The sequence below is a fragment of the Oncorhynchus clarkii genome, chromosome 7, assembly GCF_045791955.1.
Source record: "Oncorhynchus clarkii lewisi isolate Uvic-CL-2024 chromosome 7, UVic_Ocla_1.0, whole genome shotgun sequence".
Classification (NCBI taxonomy): domain Eukaryota; kingdom Metazoa; phylum Chordata; class Actinopteri; order Salmoniformes; family Salmonidae; genus Oncorhynchus; species Oncorhynchus clarkii.
In genome coordinates, this window is record NC_092153.1 from 66,962,586 (window position 1) to 66,981,902 (window position 19,317).

The window sequence follows — 19,317 nt, forward strand, 5'->3', positions numbered from 1 at the left end:
GTTTGCTAGTTGCTTATTCCTTTTGTAACAGGAACTACAGCATACAGAGTCTTAGAAATAGCCAAGCCTTTCTTTGATCGAAAAATATTCCCAACAAAATTCAGCATTTTATGCCGTGAGAGCAACATATGACATTTTGAGTACATTTGTTTGTGTATGCATGTCTTTGCATACACATGTGTACGTGTGTGTATTTCACAGGGTATGGACGGTGTATACCATGTGTATATTCTGTACATACGACTAATAAAAACGTGAAACATGTCATGCTGACATGAATTGACCAGATGGATGAGATCTTTCAAATAATTGACATATTTTAATATTACACAGCAATCTCTAGATTGGGAATAATAAGGACTGTGACAACCAACCCTTGAGACAATCAACCCAGGTCCCCCCTCCCTAATAGATGAAATGACGCACACTAGATAAAATGGCGCACATTAGATAAATAAAGTATTTAGGGGCTATTCATCCTGATATGTCACAACTGACATAATAAAGCAGTCTTTGATCATGCTACATCATCCATGCAAATTCAACAGTGATAAGGAAATAAAAAACACAGTGGAACAGGAACGTTTTAAATACAACCCCAAGGTGTTTATTTAGTCACATTTACAAGTGCCATCCCCCCTTCACATTTCCATTCAATCACAGATTTAGATTGGCCAAACGGTATCATAACATATCAACATTTCAGCCCGACCAGCTGACAGGCAAGCACATCCTAGCAGAGAGGTTGCCCTTTTTAACCACTGATACAGGAACAGTGTTTTCACCCCCTTAATGCTTCAGGTTAGTATTAAGGGGAGAGTAACTGATCTTAGATCTGTGGTTACGGGCAACATCTACTTCGAGCACCATCATAGCTTCCACCATGAAGTGAGAGATGAACCGACCAATCAGACTTCCTGAAGTTGACACAACATTCCAACAGTTTTTGGACATGATGTCACCTTAGTATTACAGAGATATCTGATGGTAGTTTTAAATATGAAAAGTGTTGCGTTAACAAAAACATTTACACACACACACACACACACACACACACACACGCACACGCACACGCACACGCACACAAATGAATAAGCTAGCATTACGTACATAACCAAAAGGGCAACAACATTCCATGGCTGAGGCAACCTTCCGGATTGGGGTAGAATAAGCAAGGGCAGATCACGTGTACTTGTGCGTCTTCTCAGACCTATACCAGTGCTGGGTGAGGAAGGAACAACACTACCCACCAAACAGTAGGCTCTGAGTTGTGAGGTAAGTGTGTGCTAACAACTGTACTCTAGCAGCACAGTACAGTACAGTATAGTATCTACAGACCGGTGATAAGTGAGATGCAGTGTACAAATACATTGAGTGTACAAAACATTAGGAATATCTGCTCTTTCCAGACTGACCGGGTGAATCCAGGTGAAAGCTATGATACCTTTTTGATGTCACTTGTTAAATCAACTCCAATCAGTGTAGATGAAGGGTAGGAGACAGGTTAAAGAAAGATGTTTAAGCCTTGAGACAATGGATTGTGTATGTGTGCCATTCAGATGGTGAATGACCAAAGATTTAAGTACCTTTGAACGGGGTATGGTAGTAGGTGCCAGGCGCACAGGTTTAAGAGTGTCAAGAACTGCAACACTGCTGGGTTTTTCACACTCAACAGTTTCCCGTGTGTATCAAGAATGGTCAACCACCTAAAGGGTATCCAGCCAACTTGACACAACTGTGGGAAGCATTGGAATCAACATGGGCCAGCATCCCTGTGGAACGCTTTCAACACCTTGTAGAGTCCATGCCCCGTCGACTTGAGGCTATTCTGAGGGCAAAAAAAGGGTACAACTCAATATTAGGAAGGTGTTCCTAATGTTTTGTATGCTCAGTCTTTACCATAGTAACTCCTATCCTGTGCTTACGGGAACACAGGCTGCTTTCCCAGTTGGTGGCTGTATCAGTTTAGATGTGATACAGTGTACAGAGCTGAGTGGTCCAGTGGCTTCCAGCATGTCAGGCCTTAGTAACTGTTTGACCCTGCAGAAGCTGCTGAATGAGATATATGTTTGACTATAGTTTGACCGGCATGTTGAAAGAGAGTCAAATTGATGCCCTTGTTCTGCAGTTTTAACGACAGTATTACCATGCATTCATTGTCTTCAACTTCAAAGTGAGAGTTTGTGTTTCCTCAATAAGACGTATGGACGTATGGACGTATGGACATGTGGAGGTATGGACGTATGGACGTGTGGACATATGGACGTATGGACGTATGGACGTGTGAACGTGTGGACGCGTGGACGTGTGGACGTATGGAGGTATGGCGTGTGGACGTATGGACGCATGGGCGTGTGGACGTATGGATGTATGGACATATGGACGTATGGACGTGTGGACGTATGGACGTATGGACGTGTGGACGTGTGGACGTATGGATGTGTGGACGTATGGCGTGTGGACGTGTGGACGTATGATGTGTGGACGTATGGCGTGTGGACGTATGGACGTATGGCATGTGGACGTATGGACGCATGGACGTATGGATGTATGGACGTATGGACGTATGGACGCATGGACGTATGGACGTATGGACGCATGGACGTATGGCGTGTGGACGTATGGACGTATGGACGCATGGACGTATGGCGTATGGACGCATGGACGTATGGCCTGTGGACGTATGGACAGTCACGTTTTTTCTTTTTTAGCTGCCCTCTTTATTTTAAGGTACAGTGATCAACATACCAAAACAGTTTATAAAACGCAACACTCCCGATCCAATAGAAAATGACCTGAACACTGTCAGGCACAGGATTGGGTGGCTTCACACACTGGAATCAAAACACTACGGGTCTGAAACATCAAAACTGACAGGTGTTGAATACATCAATTTATTATGAAAACAAAATGACTGTCAAAACTGGGAACTCTGGGTATAGTGGCGTTGTTTCTGTACTAACAGATTGTCATCAAAATGTTTCATGCCCAGAGTGTGTTTGTATCTCGCTCATTCTGATGTTGACAATCAGTCGATGTCTGTTTAAAACAAACAATAACTTCTATACAGCTTTGGCCCTAAAATGTGAGATGTAGCTAGAAAACAGCACTGGAAAAAACAAGTGATCCATCATCCAACCACTTGCTTAACAAACCATTTTCAACTCCCAGACTTTTACAAATAACAAAAAAAGACCCCTTGCAAACCATAAAAGGTATTGTTTGATTCCTACACTCCTGAGATGTTTTGAAATCATAGAATTACAATTAGTGATGACTAAGAAACCCTGGAATGCCACAGAGCATCTTGGTTCCTAGAACTGTTCTACTGCATAGAACAACATGTAGAAGCACAAACGTACTGCTACTGGCCAACCTGCCTTTATATGGTTCAGACCAACAGAAATGGAATAAAACAAGGGACAACATACAGTAGTTGCCATCTTGTTTCACGTTAAGATGTATCTAAGAGTAGTTATATTGAGAACAGACACACTGTGTTGAAAGAGCAGTTTACCATTGAACTTCTTGGCTACGCCCAAAATCAATAGTTCAAGGTATTGTACTGAACATACATTCCACAGACTTTCTAGGTGCAGGAGTTATCAGATGGGAAAATATAGGAGAAGACCCCCTGTTCAAAAGCTGCCACGGTTTTAATGTACAGTGGCATAACACTTGACAAAGACAGTGGTTGTGTAAAGCTCGTCATCGGTGGAAGGAAGAGTGGACCAAAGTGCGGCGTGGAAAGTGTCCATGATGTTTATTTTCAAGAAACACTCAAACAAAAATAATACATTCAAAAATTAAAGCGAAAGCGAACAGTTCCGTCAGGCACAGACACTAAACAGAAAATAACACCCCACAAAACCCAAAGGGAAAATCACAACTTATATATGATCCCCAATCAGAGACAACGATAGACAGCTGCCTCTGATTGGGAACCACACGCGGAAAAAACAACAAAGAAATGGAAAACATAGATTTTCCCGCCCGAGTCACACCCTGACCTAACCAAACAGAGAATAAATAAGGATCTCTAAGGTCAGGGCGTGACAGTAACCCCCACAAAGGTGTGGACTCCGGCCGCAAACCTGAACCTATAGGGGAGGGTCCGGGTGGGCATCTACTCTCGGTGGGGGCTCCGGTCAGGGATCGTCGCCGGGACCTCCGGACCGTAGATCGTCGCTGCAAGCTCTTAACTGGGGACCGTCGCAGGAGGCTCCAGACTGGGGACCTTTACTGGAGGCTCGGCACCGTCGCTGGAGGCTCCGGACTGGGGACCGTCACTGGAGGCTCCGTGCCCTGGATTTTCACAGCAGGCTCCGGGCCATGGATCATCACTGGAGGCTCCGGGTCATGGATCATCACTACAGGCCCCGGGCCATGGATTATCACTGGAGGCTCCGGACCATGGATTATCACTGGAGGCTTCGTGCCATGGATCATCACTACTGGCACCGGGCCATGGATCATCACTGGAGGCTTCATACGTGGAGCCGGAACAGGTCTCACCGGACTGAGGAGACGTACTGGAAACCTGGTGCGTGGAGCTGCCACAGGGCTTACCAGGCTGGGGAGACATACTGGAGGCCTGGTAAATGGAACCGGAACAGGTCTCACCGGACTGGGGAGATGCACTGGAAGCCTGGTGCACGGAGCAGGCACCGGATACACTGGGCCGTGGAGGCGCACTGGAGGTCTCGCGCGTAGAGCTGGCACAACCCGTCCTGGCTGAATGCCCACTTTCGCCCGGCAAATGTGGGGCGCTGGCACAGAGCGCACCGGCCTGTGAATGCTCACTGGAGACACCGTGCGCATCACCGCATAACACGGTGCCTGACCAGTCACACACTCCCCACGGTAAGCACGGGGAGTTGGCTCAGGTCTAAACCCTACCTCCGCCAATCTCCCCGTTTGGGGCTGCCTCTCGTGTTTCCGTCGTTGAGCTAACTCTTTGTATAGTCGCCGTTCCGCTCTCGCTGCCTCCATCTGCTCCCTTGGACGGCGATACTCCCCGGCCCGTGTCCAGGGTCCTTCTCCCTCCAGGATTTCCTCCCATGTCCAGTCCTCCTGGCCACGCTGCATGGTCCTTCTTTGGTGGGGTGTTCTGTAACGCTCGTCGTCGGTGGAAGGAAGAGTGGACCAGAGCGCAGCGTGGAAAGTGTTCATGATGTTTATTTTTGAAGAGACACTCAAACAAAAATAACAAATGCGAAAGCGAACAGTTCCGTCAGGCACAGACACTAAACAGAAAATAACACCCCACACAACCCAAACAGAAAATCACAACTTATACAGTATATGATCCCCAATCAGAGACAACGATAAACAGCTGCCTCTGATTGGGAACAACAAAGAAATAGAAAACATAGATTTTCCCACCCGAGTCACACCCTGACCTAACCAAACATAGAGAATAAATAAGGATCTCTAAGGTCAGGGCGTGACATGTTGACATGTTGCTTTTGTAACTCTGGAAACATCGGGAACATCTAAACAGCTTGCGGGAATTCTCTTTGCTTTACACCCAAATCAATATCACAGGGGCTTCATGATTAACTAGCATATGCAGTATGTTCCTTAGATGTCGTATCCTTGCCGTGAACCCTTCTCAGACAGACAGTATTTATGGCAGGTGTGTTGCATGATTAACAGTTAATGAACAACAGGACATGTTACATAAAAGTTAATGGATAAAGGGTGACAGAATAATGGTGGCATTAATAATAATACTAACGATAACTCTGTACTTTGGTGATCAAACGTTCATCGTATTTTTGCTGTTGAAAGAACTGATGAAGCTCTTTATCAAGTTGAGTTCTCTCATCTAAACATAAACAATAAAAAAGGTAAACATTCATTTGGACCATTAAAGTTATTCATCCGGATGCTGCCATCGCAAACAAATAATAAAGCAACCAAACAAATACACAGGCAGACAATCCAAAGAGAAAAATGACCATTTTAAACAGAAACTGTGTCATAAGAAAGACCAGTAGGCTAAGGTAGCGTTCTATTTACAGTGAGTTCCATTTGAAGTAGACTTTCTCAAAAATCATGACATTTATGACATCACTGTTTTATCCCCCTTCATCTTATTCTAGATACAAACGTTTGAGTTGGTCAGTGTCTGAGAGAACCAGAGATGTTGTCTACTGTTCCGTATGTGTGTACCATAGATAATTACAGAGGACTCATCATTTTACCTGTCCCATTATGGCGTCTGTGAGCGCACGGGCAGCGCCATTGAGACCATCTCCATTTTGAAGTAGTACATTTTCTTCTACTACTACTTCTATGAGTTGGTTAAAAAAAATGAAAGGGTGTATACTGCCACCTGGTAGTGTGTTGCTTAAACAGGTATAAAGGGAAGGTTGGCGATTTACTGCCACCTGCAGTTACGGAATGTTTGATCACAAGTATAATTCATTGGCTGATCCCTCCTGAGGACCTGGATGGAATTATGTGATCCTTCCTTAACCCATAGGATGTCCCACCCATTTGACAACTTCAAAATTGTGAAAGTTCTCAATTGCGCAGCCCTTGCTAAAACGTGCTTTTGGGCACTAGAGTCCTCTTTCATTCTCAATGTTATGTACACATGATGCTCTACATACACAGGCTGATTTGGGTGACATACGCCAGTGAGCCTTGGGTTTATAGCAGAGTAGGGAAAGCCAGGAGACATGGAGAGAGTGACCTATTGCTGTGAAGCACAAAGGCCTCTCTAATCCCCATAAGGCATGGTTCTAACGACACCAATGTAACTGACAATCAGGTAGTCTGACCCACTTGAAACCCCATAGACCCACACATAAAAAAATTACCTTCTTTGATTTTCTTATAAAAAGAATAAAGTCCCCATTAGTCATTTTGGCAACTCCCACCATCCCCTTTGCTTCAAAATATTACCTCACACATCCCTCCCCACCTATTCAAATCCATCCCTTAACCCCACCCCAACAAAACTCCAGATAGGTGAATTTGACCAATCGGCTTAGACCATGAAACATAATGTCCAGGGATTGTTGTAGATCACAGGTCCAGTAAGCCAATGAGAGTGATGGAGAGTGTGGCGGTGAGCAGGAGAGGAGCATGATTGGACCATGGGGATCCCGCCTGGTTCTGCACCATCATTCCAGTTCCTGTTTGAGAAAGAGAAAGAGAGCGAGATAGAAAGCGCGAGAGAGAGAGAGAGAGAGAGAGAGAGAGAGAGATAGAGAGAGAGAGAGAGAGAGAGAGAGAGAAAATTGGGGACATGCTCTGGTACAGTATTATCATAACAGTTGCCTTCTTGTCTCCTTTGCTTATTGAAGGAGTCACAGTTCTAATACTGAGCTCAGTAAGCAAAAGCTAATTGACAGACACTGACTAACAACCACTGTCTCTCTGACTGGCTCACACAGCCCTCCCGGCTCTAGAGACTGGGACTGGGACACAGCTAGTCTTAAGCATACTCCAAATAACAATGTGTGTGTGTGTGTGTGTGTGTGTGTGTGTGTGTGTGTGTGTGTGTGTGTGTGTGTGTGTGTGTGTGTGTGTGTGTGTGTGTATGTGTGTGTGTGTGTGTGTGTGTGTGTGTGTGTGTGCGCATATGTGTTCAGTATGTGTGCATTTCTGCATGTGTGTGATAGACAGGCACTAATACAGAATCCAGTGAGGTAAACCCCCATTAACCCTCTCTACCTCTCATTAAACCCTGTCACTCACTGACGAACCTCAACTTCCCACAGCAGCCTAGCAACCTCACAGGCAGCAACGGGACTCCAGAAAGCTACCCAGATCCAATATTCCAATTCCCACTTGAGAAATGATAGGCTATCAGAAACAGGAAGGCCAAAAAGGTCAACAAGGACAACAACCACCCGGGCCACTGCCTGTTCACCCCACTATCATCCAGAAGGCGAGGTCAGAACAGGTGCATCAAAGCTGGGACCGAGAGACTGGAAAACAGCTTCTATCTCAAGGCCATCAGACTGTTAAACAGCCACCACTAACATTGAGTGGCTGCTGCCAACACACTGACTCAAATCTCTAGCCACTTTAATAATTAAAAATGTTATGTAATAAATGTATCGCTAGTCACTTTAAACAATGCCACTTTATATAATGTTTACATACCCTAGATTACTGATCTCATATGTATATACTGTACTAATCTACTGCATCTTGCCTATGCCGTTCGGCCATCGCTCATCCATATATTTAATTGTACATATTCATATTCATTCCTTTACACTTGTGTGTATAAGGTAGTTGTGAAATTGTTAGGAATTGTTAGATTACTTGTTAGATATTACTGCACGGTCAGAACTAGAAGCACAAGCATTTCGCTACACTCGCATTAACATCTGCTAACCATGTGTATGTGTAACCGATGTGAAATGGCTAGCTAGTTATTGGTGGTGCACTCTAATAGCGTTTCAATTGGTGACGTCACTTGCTCTGAGATCTTGAAGTAGTGGTTCCCCTTGCTCTGCAAGGGCCGTGGCTTTTGTGGGGTGATGGGTAACGATGCTTCGTGAGTGACTGTGCTTGATGTGTGCAGAGGGTCCATGGTTCGAGCCCAGGTTGGGGTGAGGAGAGGGACGGAAGTTATACTGTCACATATGTGACCAATAAAACTTGACTTGACATGGATTTCACAGAACAGTTTGACCTCATCCTCCCAGCTAATTATGACTGGGCTGCTGTGTATAGCCGCGTGGTTCCAATTACCACTTAAGCTCTTGTAACCTTATTTGTGTGAAAGCTAGCTTATCCTGTTAGCCATGGGCTAGACTAGCTGTTGGGGCAGACTCATGCAGAACAGGAGATGGGATTTGGTTATTTTATATTTTATATAGAGTAGTCCTAGGTGGGGTTGTGACTTAAACTTGGCACAAAACCTTGCCTGAAGAAGCTCTGTGGCTATGTGGTGTGTATAGAGTTGCAAAGCTATTGGTAATTTACCAAGGTTACTGGAATGTTGGTCAAGAACAGGTCATCTATGGCAACGTTGGTAATTTATACTTGTATAACTTTTAAATGTATTCATATTTAACATGATTTTTTTTTTATATCTGTGTCCATATTGTCCATGGGTTTCTAGTGGACAGACCATATGTGATTACGTGCGTCTAGGTGAGAGGTGTAGGAGTCAGGCGCAGGAGAGCAGGGATGTCTGAGAAGCGTGTTTAATCAGACAGTCCACCAACACAAAAATGGCACAGTTGAAAATACAAACTAAGCTCTCGATACTGAGAACTCGTGCAAACGCACTGAAACGCACGGAGGAACAAGCACAGTTCCGAGTCTAATCCCGCACAAATTAAGGCAGGCAACAGGTTACCCTTATACACACAGAAAAAAACGTAAATGAAACCAGGTGTGAAAAGGAACACAGACAAAACAAACAGAAAAGGAAAAAGGGATCGGTGGTGGCTTGTAAACCGCAGAGCGCCGCCCGAACAGGGAGAGGACTTACCTTCGGTAGAAGTCGTGACACCATAAGTGTTCAAGATAATATAGACTAATTAATGAAAAAAGTATCTAATCAACAATGGCAACTCTGCAAATCTTCCAACAATTGTCTTTTATCACAGCTGTCACCAGTTTGGCCCTAAAACAACAAAGACATATTGACATCGTAAAATAAATTAAAGTGGGTAAAAAAAGACAAAGGCTATTTCATGCTGAAACCCTCAGTAGAAAAAACAATGGTATTATTTCATTATTTAACATAGTATACATGTGATAAGGCCACACGGAGGGACAGAGATAATTAGACACTGTGATAATCTGAACTACCCAAAAAGGCCCTAGATGCAATCTGATAGAATTCCACAAAATCCTTGAAAGTTACAAAAATTATGTTAGTGTGCACTTGTTCACTTCCCTTCACTGATATGAAAGGAAATGACTGGTATAAGAAATATGGTAGAAACAATCTATAGCCCATCCTTTCACCAATCCAATGCTTATAGATTTAGGGGAAGTAGTGACCGAGTGTACACTTTATGAGAAAAAATATATTATTGGGACACACGCAGTCAGTCCAAGTCTCACCTGAGTCTCGGGAGACGATGGTCTCTTGTGCGGCTCCGTCGCCCCCCTCCCCCCAAGAGCGTATCTCCAGGACCACGTAGCCATTGTCTTTGGGTAGGGGCAGGGTCACAGACGTCTTCCCCTTGTCCAGAACCTTCAGAGCAGACTGGCCCTCGTGCTTGTACAGGACCTGAGAGAAGACAGAGGGAGGGAACCTATTCACACAATTTCTACAGAGGAAATACATTTGTTGGGTTGCTGAATGTGTGTCCTTTCCATCTTGATGAACTATTATTTGTTTTATTAAGATAATGTTTTTTTTCCTTTACTTTTGTGTTTTCTCTCTGCACAGCATCACACTATAAAACCAGAATAGGATGGTTCATGTTATCTACTGATGATATGTCATATCTTGAATGTTTTTCTATTGCCAGGCTGAGCCTTATCAAATGCTCTTTGATTCCTTTACATGACCTTTTTATTGCACTACCTATCTGATTATTTACAGAAGGGTTTACAAGTAGCTTATGAGAACAACTTTATTCATTTTGACCACATATCCCCTTTCACTTCACACATGTTAACAGGATTTAATATATTTTGACAGTGCATTCGCAATATGACAATAACATACCTACCTGCACACACCTCTCCTACAAACAGACACCACTCACCTTGTAACCCAGTACGGCTGATTCATTGTCTAGGGTCTTGACATGATCCCACCTAACAGTTACCCATGAGCCATCAGTCTTCCAGGACACGTTGCCAGGGGGACGATTAGGAGCTGTAAAGGTAAACAAAGGAAATCAACTAGAGACACCAACTTATTGATCTGCCTCACCTTCCGGGAGTCACATGACCAAGACATGAATTAAACTTAGATACACGTACTTGATAATACAATAGTCTCACACACGTTTTACGGACACAGAAACATGACGATCCAAACTGTAGCCAAAATGCAAACCAAAAGGCATGATATCATATAGAATATATTAATATAGACATATTTTTGCCTAATGTTGACAGTGGGTTAAGGTATCAGTATCAGTAGCTTAAGGAGAGGAGATCCTCTGTCTCAGGATCAGCACAGACATGATTCCCTCTCACTCTATAAATCCTCCACAAGAATCCCTTTACACTCTTAAGCCCAGTAGATACTGGTAGCCAGGTGCATATCCACCCTCCCAAAAACACTGGGGCCATACTTACGAACTTCAGGCAAAGTTTAAATTCAAGTTTAAGCATCAGCCAATAAAAATGGTTGGTGTATTGTCACGCGATAGAATGCTGCATTGCAGCTGGTCCCATCAGATAACATGGCACACGTTAGCCCTATGCTAAGTTCACCAGGTGGCAGTGATTATTTCCTTTAACAACTTCCTCATCAGCCTATCAAAGATGTTAAACTTGTGGGCGACAAAAGTCAAGCGGCACAATCTGCTTTTGAAGTTACTAAAAAGCTTCTTATTTAAACTGGATGTTTAGATCACAGTGTAGTGATCCTGGCACCTGGTACTTTTCACGGTGTGCTGCAAGTTGGAATCCCAGGTGAGATACATTTTCTTTCCTTTAAAATATAGAATGACATTTGTAGTGTTAGTGTGTTGCAGGGAATTGCAGACAAAACCTTGGAAATGAAGATTACCAATTGACTACTGCTACTACGCAGGTGTATAACGTTAGTGCTGCTGGAGCGACGCTCCACCACTCCTCAGAATGGTGCATGTTTAATACAGTTTATATCAAAGCTGAATCAATGTCTTGCAAGACCACTTAATGATGAATTTGTATTCTACATAGGCCAAGCATACTGAATATAATAGCATAGTATAACAGTAGTGTTAGACCAAAAACGTCCTTTAATTTCTGATGTAGGCAACACTTACATGTACAACGTTTTGTATGCGTTGTTAGAATCATCCACTTCGACATTTAAGCCTTATTTGAATTGAGCTTTGAGGACCAGCAGTGAACAGTTTTTTTCTCAACAAAAAAGCTTGACTTCACAGGGACTCAAACCCACAATGACTGTGCCCCAGAGATGACATGTTAAACCCCTTAGTGCTATATGCCATCTGGCAGGGATATCAATTGTGGTAAATGACAGCTTTTTGACAAGGCCACAAGGCTCTTTGTCTTCTTTTTTTTTACAAAAAACTTAGTCTGACTTTAGTAGCTAGTAGCCTTGGCAAGGATGCATCATGCTACATATTGATCTTTGTGACAGACCAAGTGGAACAAAAGTAAACCTTGACTTTGGATGTTTACCAAATCCATCTGGAGGCCAAGTTGACCTATTTTATTGAAATACCGTTGGTTTGTGGAGAAAAAGTTGAACATCTTTGATACACTGATGACGAAGTTGTTACAGGAAATAGTCAGTGCCACCTGGTAAAGTTAGCATAGGGCTAACGTGTGCCAGGTTATCTGATGGGACAGCTACAATGTAGTGTTTTATCACGTGACACTACGTCAGCGATTTAAACTGGCTGATGCTTAACTTCTTGGTGACAGGGGGCAGTATTTTCACGTCCGGATGAAATGCATGCCCAAATTCAACTGCCTGCTACTCATCCCCAGAAGATAAGATATGTGTATTATTAGTAGATTTGGATAGAAAACAGTCTGAAGTTTCTAAAACTGTTTGAAACATGTCTGTGAGTATAACATAACGTATTTAGCAGACAAAACCCAGAGGACAAACCATTCAGATTTTATTTTTTTGAGGTCACTCTCTTTTCAATGAGTTTTGGTTGGGAATCCAGATTTCTAAGGGACCTTCTTGCAGTTCCTATCACTTCCACTGGATGTCAACAGACTTTAGAGAATGGTTGAGGTTATTCCTTTGTGTAATTAAGAAGTACGGCCATCTTGAACGAGGGTCACTTGAAGTGTACTGTTAGATAGAGGCGCGAGACCAGAAAGCATGCTACAGTTTGTTTTCTTCCTGTATTGAACACAGATCATCCCGTTTTCAAGTTTATCGATTATGTACGTAAAAAATACCTAAAGTTGTATTACAAAAGTAGTTTGAAATGTTTTGGCAAAGTTTACAGGTAACTTTTGAGATATTTTGTAGTCACGTTGCGCAAGTTGGAATCAGTGTTTTTCTGGAACATTTTGTATATATCTCGACGGAATTAATCAAACAAAAGGACGATTTGTGATGTTTATGGGACATATTGGAGTGCCAACAAAAGAAACTTGGCGAAGGTAAGGCATGATTTATATTTTTATTTCAGGGTTTTATGTCGCGCCTGCAGGGTTGAAATATGGTTTCTCTCTTTGTTTATGGAGGTCCTATCCTCAGATAATATCATCGTTTGCTTTTGCCGAAAAGCCTTTTTGAAATCTGACATGTTGGCTGGATTCACAACAAGTGTTTCTTTAATTTGCTATCTTGCATGTGTGATTTAATGATAGTTTGATTTTTATAGTAATTTATTTGAATTTGGCGCTCTGCATTTTCCCTGGCTTTTGGCCAGGTGGGACGCGTGTATGTCATATCCCAGAGAGGTTAAACTTAACCTTGAACTTAAACTTTTTATAATGTTTGCAAATATGGCCCCATTGTGTTTGACCCCCTGGGATGTTATGTCATATATACGGAATGGTGTCTTGATGGTGGCAACACTGTGTGTGTGTGTGTGTGTGTGTACATGTTAGGTATCCTACATACGTGGTCTCCTGGTAGTGACAGTGGTTCTGGGTGAGGCTGGTCCTGTGCCAGCGCTGTTGTAGGCCATTACGGTAACATGGTACCGGGTGCTGGGTCTCAATCCCACCACGCGAGCCGTGGTCTCAAGCCCAGCTGTACGCACACGGTCTGCAGATGCCTCCCGCTCATGCTGACGCCAGTACCGGATCTGTAAACACACACATACACAGCATTGTCAAACAATTAGTTACGTGACCGTGGGTACATCTCTTAAAGGAATGAGATGCCTAATACTGGAATTGTTTCTTCTACTGAAAAAAAAACACAAACTTTGTCAAATCATTAGGAATGTTAGATACCTGTACTCTTCCTCACAATATACTGTGTGGTTCTATAAATTTGAGCATATTTTCTGGTGAGCCTTGTATCTAAGCCCTTTGCTGTTTTATGCTTCACCTGAAGGCACTGTGTATTCTGTATTTTTTATTCTCTTAAACTCTGTTTCCTTTCAAATATGTACAATAAAAAAATATGAAAGTGTGACACCTGTTGAACCATGATAATATTAATGACTCTGCCATTGTTTCCCCACAGGGCCATCGTGATAACCAACCATCAGACCTAATCTGCCTGTCGACAGACTGAACATGCTGATCCCAACCACACACAGGCCATCTAATAAATTAGTACCATCTTTATTGGTGTGAGAAGATAAGATAAGGTGAGGTCAACTCCAGGGTGGTCTCTCACTGGCGTCAGGGGACTGATGGCACCATAGATGGTACTGACTGGGACTGACTGGTTTTGAGCAAAAGTCCAGAGATGGGTCCCAAATGGCACCCTATTCCATTCATAGTGCACTACTTTTGACCAGGGCTCATAGAATAGCTTGTCACATATGTTATATGCTGGTGTTGTGCAGGTCCTGACCTCATATCCTTGGAGGATACCGTTGGTGCTGAGATGTTGGATGGGGTCCCACGACACCTGCATCTCGAATGCTGTCAGAGCCGTGGCATTGATCCTCGAGGGTGCCACCGTGGGCTCTGCATGGAGGGTCATGGGTAAAATAAGGGTTGGGGAGTCGGATCATATCTAACACACATAAGTAAGATAAACACAATGAATTTACATAATGTGGTTGGTAAACATCTGCTTTTTTTGTGTTTTTGTTCGCCCTCTTGTGGCAAACAAGCATAATGCTCCTAATCCTTCCTGCATGTCCCAGACCTGTTCTGACTCAGCCTCCTCTGCAGAGTGCACCAGGGTGATCTGACTGAAGGGTTAAGGCTAGGGTTGAGGTTAGGGTTAGAGTTAGAGTTTGGGTTGCTCACCCTCTTCTGCAGAATGCACCACAGCGATCTGGCTGAAGGGACCCTCTCCTTTACGGTTGTAGGCTTTGATCTTCACCTCAAAGAGGCAGTAGGGAGACAGGCTCTGGTTGGAATAAACGTAGCGAGACGACTCCACGTTGGAAACACGCTCCACCACCCATGTTGGAGAGTTCTGCTTCCGGAATGCCAGGATGTAGCCGAAGCCATCTCCGTTCTGGTACTCTCTGGCCATGGGCTGGGATCAGATTCAAACAAAACTTTATGTACATTTTCACAATGACAAAACTCTCTCTCTATCACCCACCCCACCCCCACCCACACACACACACACACATGCACACACTGACCGTCCAGGTGATGATGAGTTCGTTGCGGTCTCCTCCTCCTCCACCTAGTCCACTAGGGGCCACTGTGGGAGCTGCTTGCTGGGTGCGTATAGTGTGAGAGGACATACTAGGCTCTCCACTACCCAGGATGTTACTGGCAATGACCTGGAACTCATAGTCCATCCATGGCAACAGGCCAACCACACGAATCGACTCAGCATTGCCTTCAATGTTAGATGGGTCTGTGGGAGAAGAGAGGAGGAGAATGCGGAGGAAGGAAAGAAGGAGAAGTCAGGGACTAATTGATTGACACAAAAACACACAGGTACACAGATAAGCACACACACAGACAGTGGTGGTCCTCTTACCTGTCCTCATCCTCTTCCAACCAGGAGACAGTGGAGAGTGACCCATGATAACATACTTCCCGATGGGGCTGTGGTTGTCATAGCCACGACTCCAACGCAACTCCACCGACGTCGCGGCAACGTTCTTCACCACCAAACCACCTGGAGGTCCCGGGGGACCTGAGTAGAGACAGTTGGAGAATGCCTAGTCAGGACTTTTATCTAACCTCCTTCATGTACATGCAAGTACAAATTCTCACCCAGAAAGTAGTGGACGTAGCTCATTGTGGCCTGGGGATAAGGATGATTATGTAAGTAATTAACTCAAAAATCCTCATAAAATGTTACAATTAAGTTCTGCAATGCTGTAAAACAAACATTTTATAAGGATGACCATCATAGAAAAGGTCAGGTGAGTTGTTGTGATATGATCGGGGTCTTACCTCTGACCACCAGTTTAGCGGAGGCTGAGGCGCTGTCCACCACAGTCTGAGCTGTACAGCTGTATGTTCCTGCCTGACTCAGATGACCACTCACTATCAACAGGTCACCTACGGTCTCCTTCTGTTAGAGAGAGATAGATGGGTGGAGAGGGAGAGAGAATGGGAGGGTGGAGAGAGAGAATGAGAGAGAGTGAGAGATTAAAGAGAAAGGGGGCAAGAGATGAGATGAAAGAGATTAAAGAGAAAGGGGGCAAGAGATGAGATGAAAGAGATTAAAGAGAAAGGGGGCAAGAGATGAGATGAAAGAGATTAAAGAGAAAGGGGGCAAGAGATGAGATGAAAGAGATTAAAGAGATTAAAGAGAAAGAGGGCAAGAGAGAAATTAAAGATAAAGAGTGCGAGAGATTAAAGAGAACGGGGCAAGAGATTAAAGAGATTAAATAGAAAGGAGGCAGAGATTAAAGAGAAAGAGAGATTAAAGAGAGAGTGAGAGATTAAAGAGAAAGAGGGTGAGAGAAAGACAGAGAGAAAGGGAGGCAGATATATATATAGAGAGAGAGACCGAGAGAGAGAGGAGAGAGCGAACAAGTGACAGTGGAGAGAGAAAGAGAGAAATAACTTGTTTAGTAATTGGAGACATGGTCTGTCTGCTACAGAGAAACAAGCCAGATATTCAGTATTCATATCATCACCATTTCACAGCAGTATTGAAGGTAACTTTAATTAAAATTAAATTCAATTATATCCAACACTCGGATTTAAAAGTATATACCATTATAAAGATGACTCCAGTGACAGTGAAATCTCGGTGCTGACCGAAACTTGTTTGGGTCAACATTCTAAACTCTAATCCCCAGTACACCCAGAGGCATGTGGCAGTCATATCATCAACCTAGAAGTGTTAGGTCAGCAAGACGTGAACGGTAGGGAGGGAGACACATTACACGGATGGTCTCCTTGATATGGTCTGCAGCATAGATCTTAAGTGATTCAATTAAGCGTATAATAGCTGTCTCTAATAAAATTTTTGTTGTTTAAATAAACCCTGCTGAATGGTTCTTATTTCCATTAATCACACTGGGAATCATATTAATTTCAAGCTGTTTGATTCCAAAATCAGTTAAGCAGTTTCATTAAATTTCTAACTCTTTGATTCAAAATAACCCCAAGAGAACCCGTGGAGTTTTTTTTGTGTCATTCATCATGACGCACCCCCATTCCTGCAATGGTTTGCTCTGCTGTGGCCTGACTAACTCACCCCCTCCACGCGATGGTACGGTCCGCCGGGGTCCTCCAGGTCCAGCAGAGCTCCGTTGAGAGCCCAGGTGAAGGTGAGGTCCATGGTGGGGTCATGTGAAGCGTGACACTGCAGCGTGACGTTCTCCCCCTGGTTGATGTCAGCGTTAGAGGGAGCCAAGGTGATCTTAGTAGCATCTGGAGGGAAGGAGGGAAAGGACAAAGGGGAGAGTAGGATGGGAGGATAGTGAGGGAGTTCAGTTACCTCTGACAGATTCAGTGTGTGTGTGTGTGTGTGTGTGTGTGTGTGTGTGTGTGTGTGTGTGTGTACCTCTAACAGACAGGTGTCCAGTGCTGTTGGCCTTGCCCAGGTAGTTCTCAGCAAAGCAGGTATACTTCCCCTCATCGGCCCTGCTGATGTTGTGGATCCGCAGCATCCCGTCTGGAGTCACTGTCACCCTGGAAGAAGAAGCAGGAAGCTCAAGTTACCTTCATTATCTTTTTGGGCTTTTTAAATGTTTGGGCCTTTTAAGTGTTTGCAGTTTGTTGCTAGACGGGAGTTAAGGACGAAATCAAATCTAAAACATGACAGACTCTCCTTCAGATCACGTTTCTCTTCTAATCTCCATTTGACCTTAACTTCTACCTTTTATGTTTAATTCCCTCTGGAGATGTATCAAGTGAACATTCATACACGTACACACATGCGCATAGACACACAGGTTAATTAATAATGTTTTTCATCTAGACACACAGACCTAACAAAGCACCAAAATGTGATGAAATCCGAAGAAATAGGTTCCTTTGATACACACATAACAGGGGAATGCTCTTTTGATCTTACCTTCTACTATATACCTATTGCACATTTTGGTTTCTCAATCAAGCCTCAGGGTTGAGGCGTGTGTGTGTGTGTGTGCCTAAGTGTGTGTGTGCGTGAGTGTGTGAAAGGGGAAAGGAAAAGGGGGATACCTAGTCAGTTGTCCAACTGAATGTATTCAACTGAAATGTGTCTTCCGCATGAGTGTGTGTGTGTGAGTTAGTGTGTGTGTTTACCTGCTGCTGTTGGTAAGGAGCTCAGTACCGCGGCTCCAGAACAGGGTGGGTTTGGGGGCGGCTCGCGGCCGACACTCCATCATCACCTGCCCCCCTCGGGCTGCTGGGACAAGCCTCCTCACCGGGTTGGAGCGGAAGTCTGGAACTTGGACTGGAGACCACAACATAGGGTGGAGGAGAGGGGGAGAGAAGTTACAACTGAGTTCCAGTTCTCTTGGACTGCAGTGTTTACAGGGTTTGATTTTAACCCTTGAACCCAGACCTCTCACCTTGCACCCTCAGCTCAGCGTTGGAGTAAATGGTGCCGTGTTTGTTCTCAGCCACACACTGATACATCCCAGAATCCTCCAGGGCCAGGTTGATGACCTTCAGACGACCCCCATTGACCTCCACCCGGTCCTGAGAGAGAGCAAGGGATGGATTGAGAGATAAAGGGAGGGAGAGATGATGGGAGAGATAGAGAGAGGGATGGATTGAGCGATAAAGGGAGGGAGAGATGATGGGAGAGATAGAGAGAGGGATGGATTGAGAGATAAAGGGAGGGAGAGATAGTGGGAGAGATAGAGAGAGGGATGGATTGAGAGATAAAGGGAGGGAGAGATGATGGGAGAGAGAGAGAGGGATGGATTGAGAGATAAAGGGAGGGAGAGATAGTGGGAGAGATAGAGAGAGGGATGGATTGAGCGATAAAGGGAGGGAGAGATGATGGGAGAGATAGAGAGAGGGATGGATTGAGCGATAAAGGGAGGGAGAGATGATGGGAGAGATAGAGAGAGGGATGGATTGAGAGATAAAGGGAGGGAGAGATGATGGGAGAGATAGAGAGAGGGATGGATTGAGCGATAAAGGGAGGGAGAGATGATGGGAGAGATAGAGAGAGGG

General features: G+C 44.2%; 1 protein-coding gene across 1 annotated transcript in view; it reads right to left on the minus strand.

Annotated features, from left to right (window-relative positions):
• Positions 1-3,748: 3,748 nt before the first annotated feature.
• The window catches only part of LOC139413708 (contactin-2-like), a 70,137-nt gene continuing 54,568 nt past the window's right edge, over positions 3,749-19,317 (minus strand). The window contains exons 10-22 of the mRNA XM_071161390.1: positions 18,705-18,834; positions 18,436-18,586; positions 17,711-17,838; positions 17,402-17,577; positions 16,144-16,264; positions 15,722-15,880; positions 15,375-15,595; positions 15,028-15,262; positions 14,624-14,739; positions 13,715-13,901; positions 10,704-10,816; positions 10,051-10,219; positions 3,749-7,148 (exon numbers count right to left, since the gene is read on the minus strand). Of these exons, the coding sequence (XP_071017491.1) occupies positions 7,039-7,148; positions 10,051-10,219; positions 10,704-10,816; positions 13,715-13,901; positions 14,624-14,739; positions 15,028-15,262; positions 15,375-15,595; positions 15,722-15,880; positions 16,144-16,264; positions 17,402-17,577; positions 17,711-17,838; positions 18,436-18,586; positions 18,705-18,834 (2,016 nt within the window). The 3' untranslated portion in view covers positions 3,749-7,038. The remainder of the gene's footprint in view (positions 7,149-10,050; positions 10,220-10,703; positions 10,817-13,714; positions 13,902-14,623; positions 14,740-15,027; positions 15,263-15,374; positions 15,596-15,721; positions 15,881-16,143; positions 16,265-17,401; positions 17,578-17,710; positions 17,839-18,435; positions 18,587-18,704; positions 18,835-19,317) is intronic.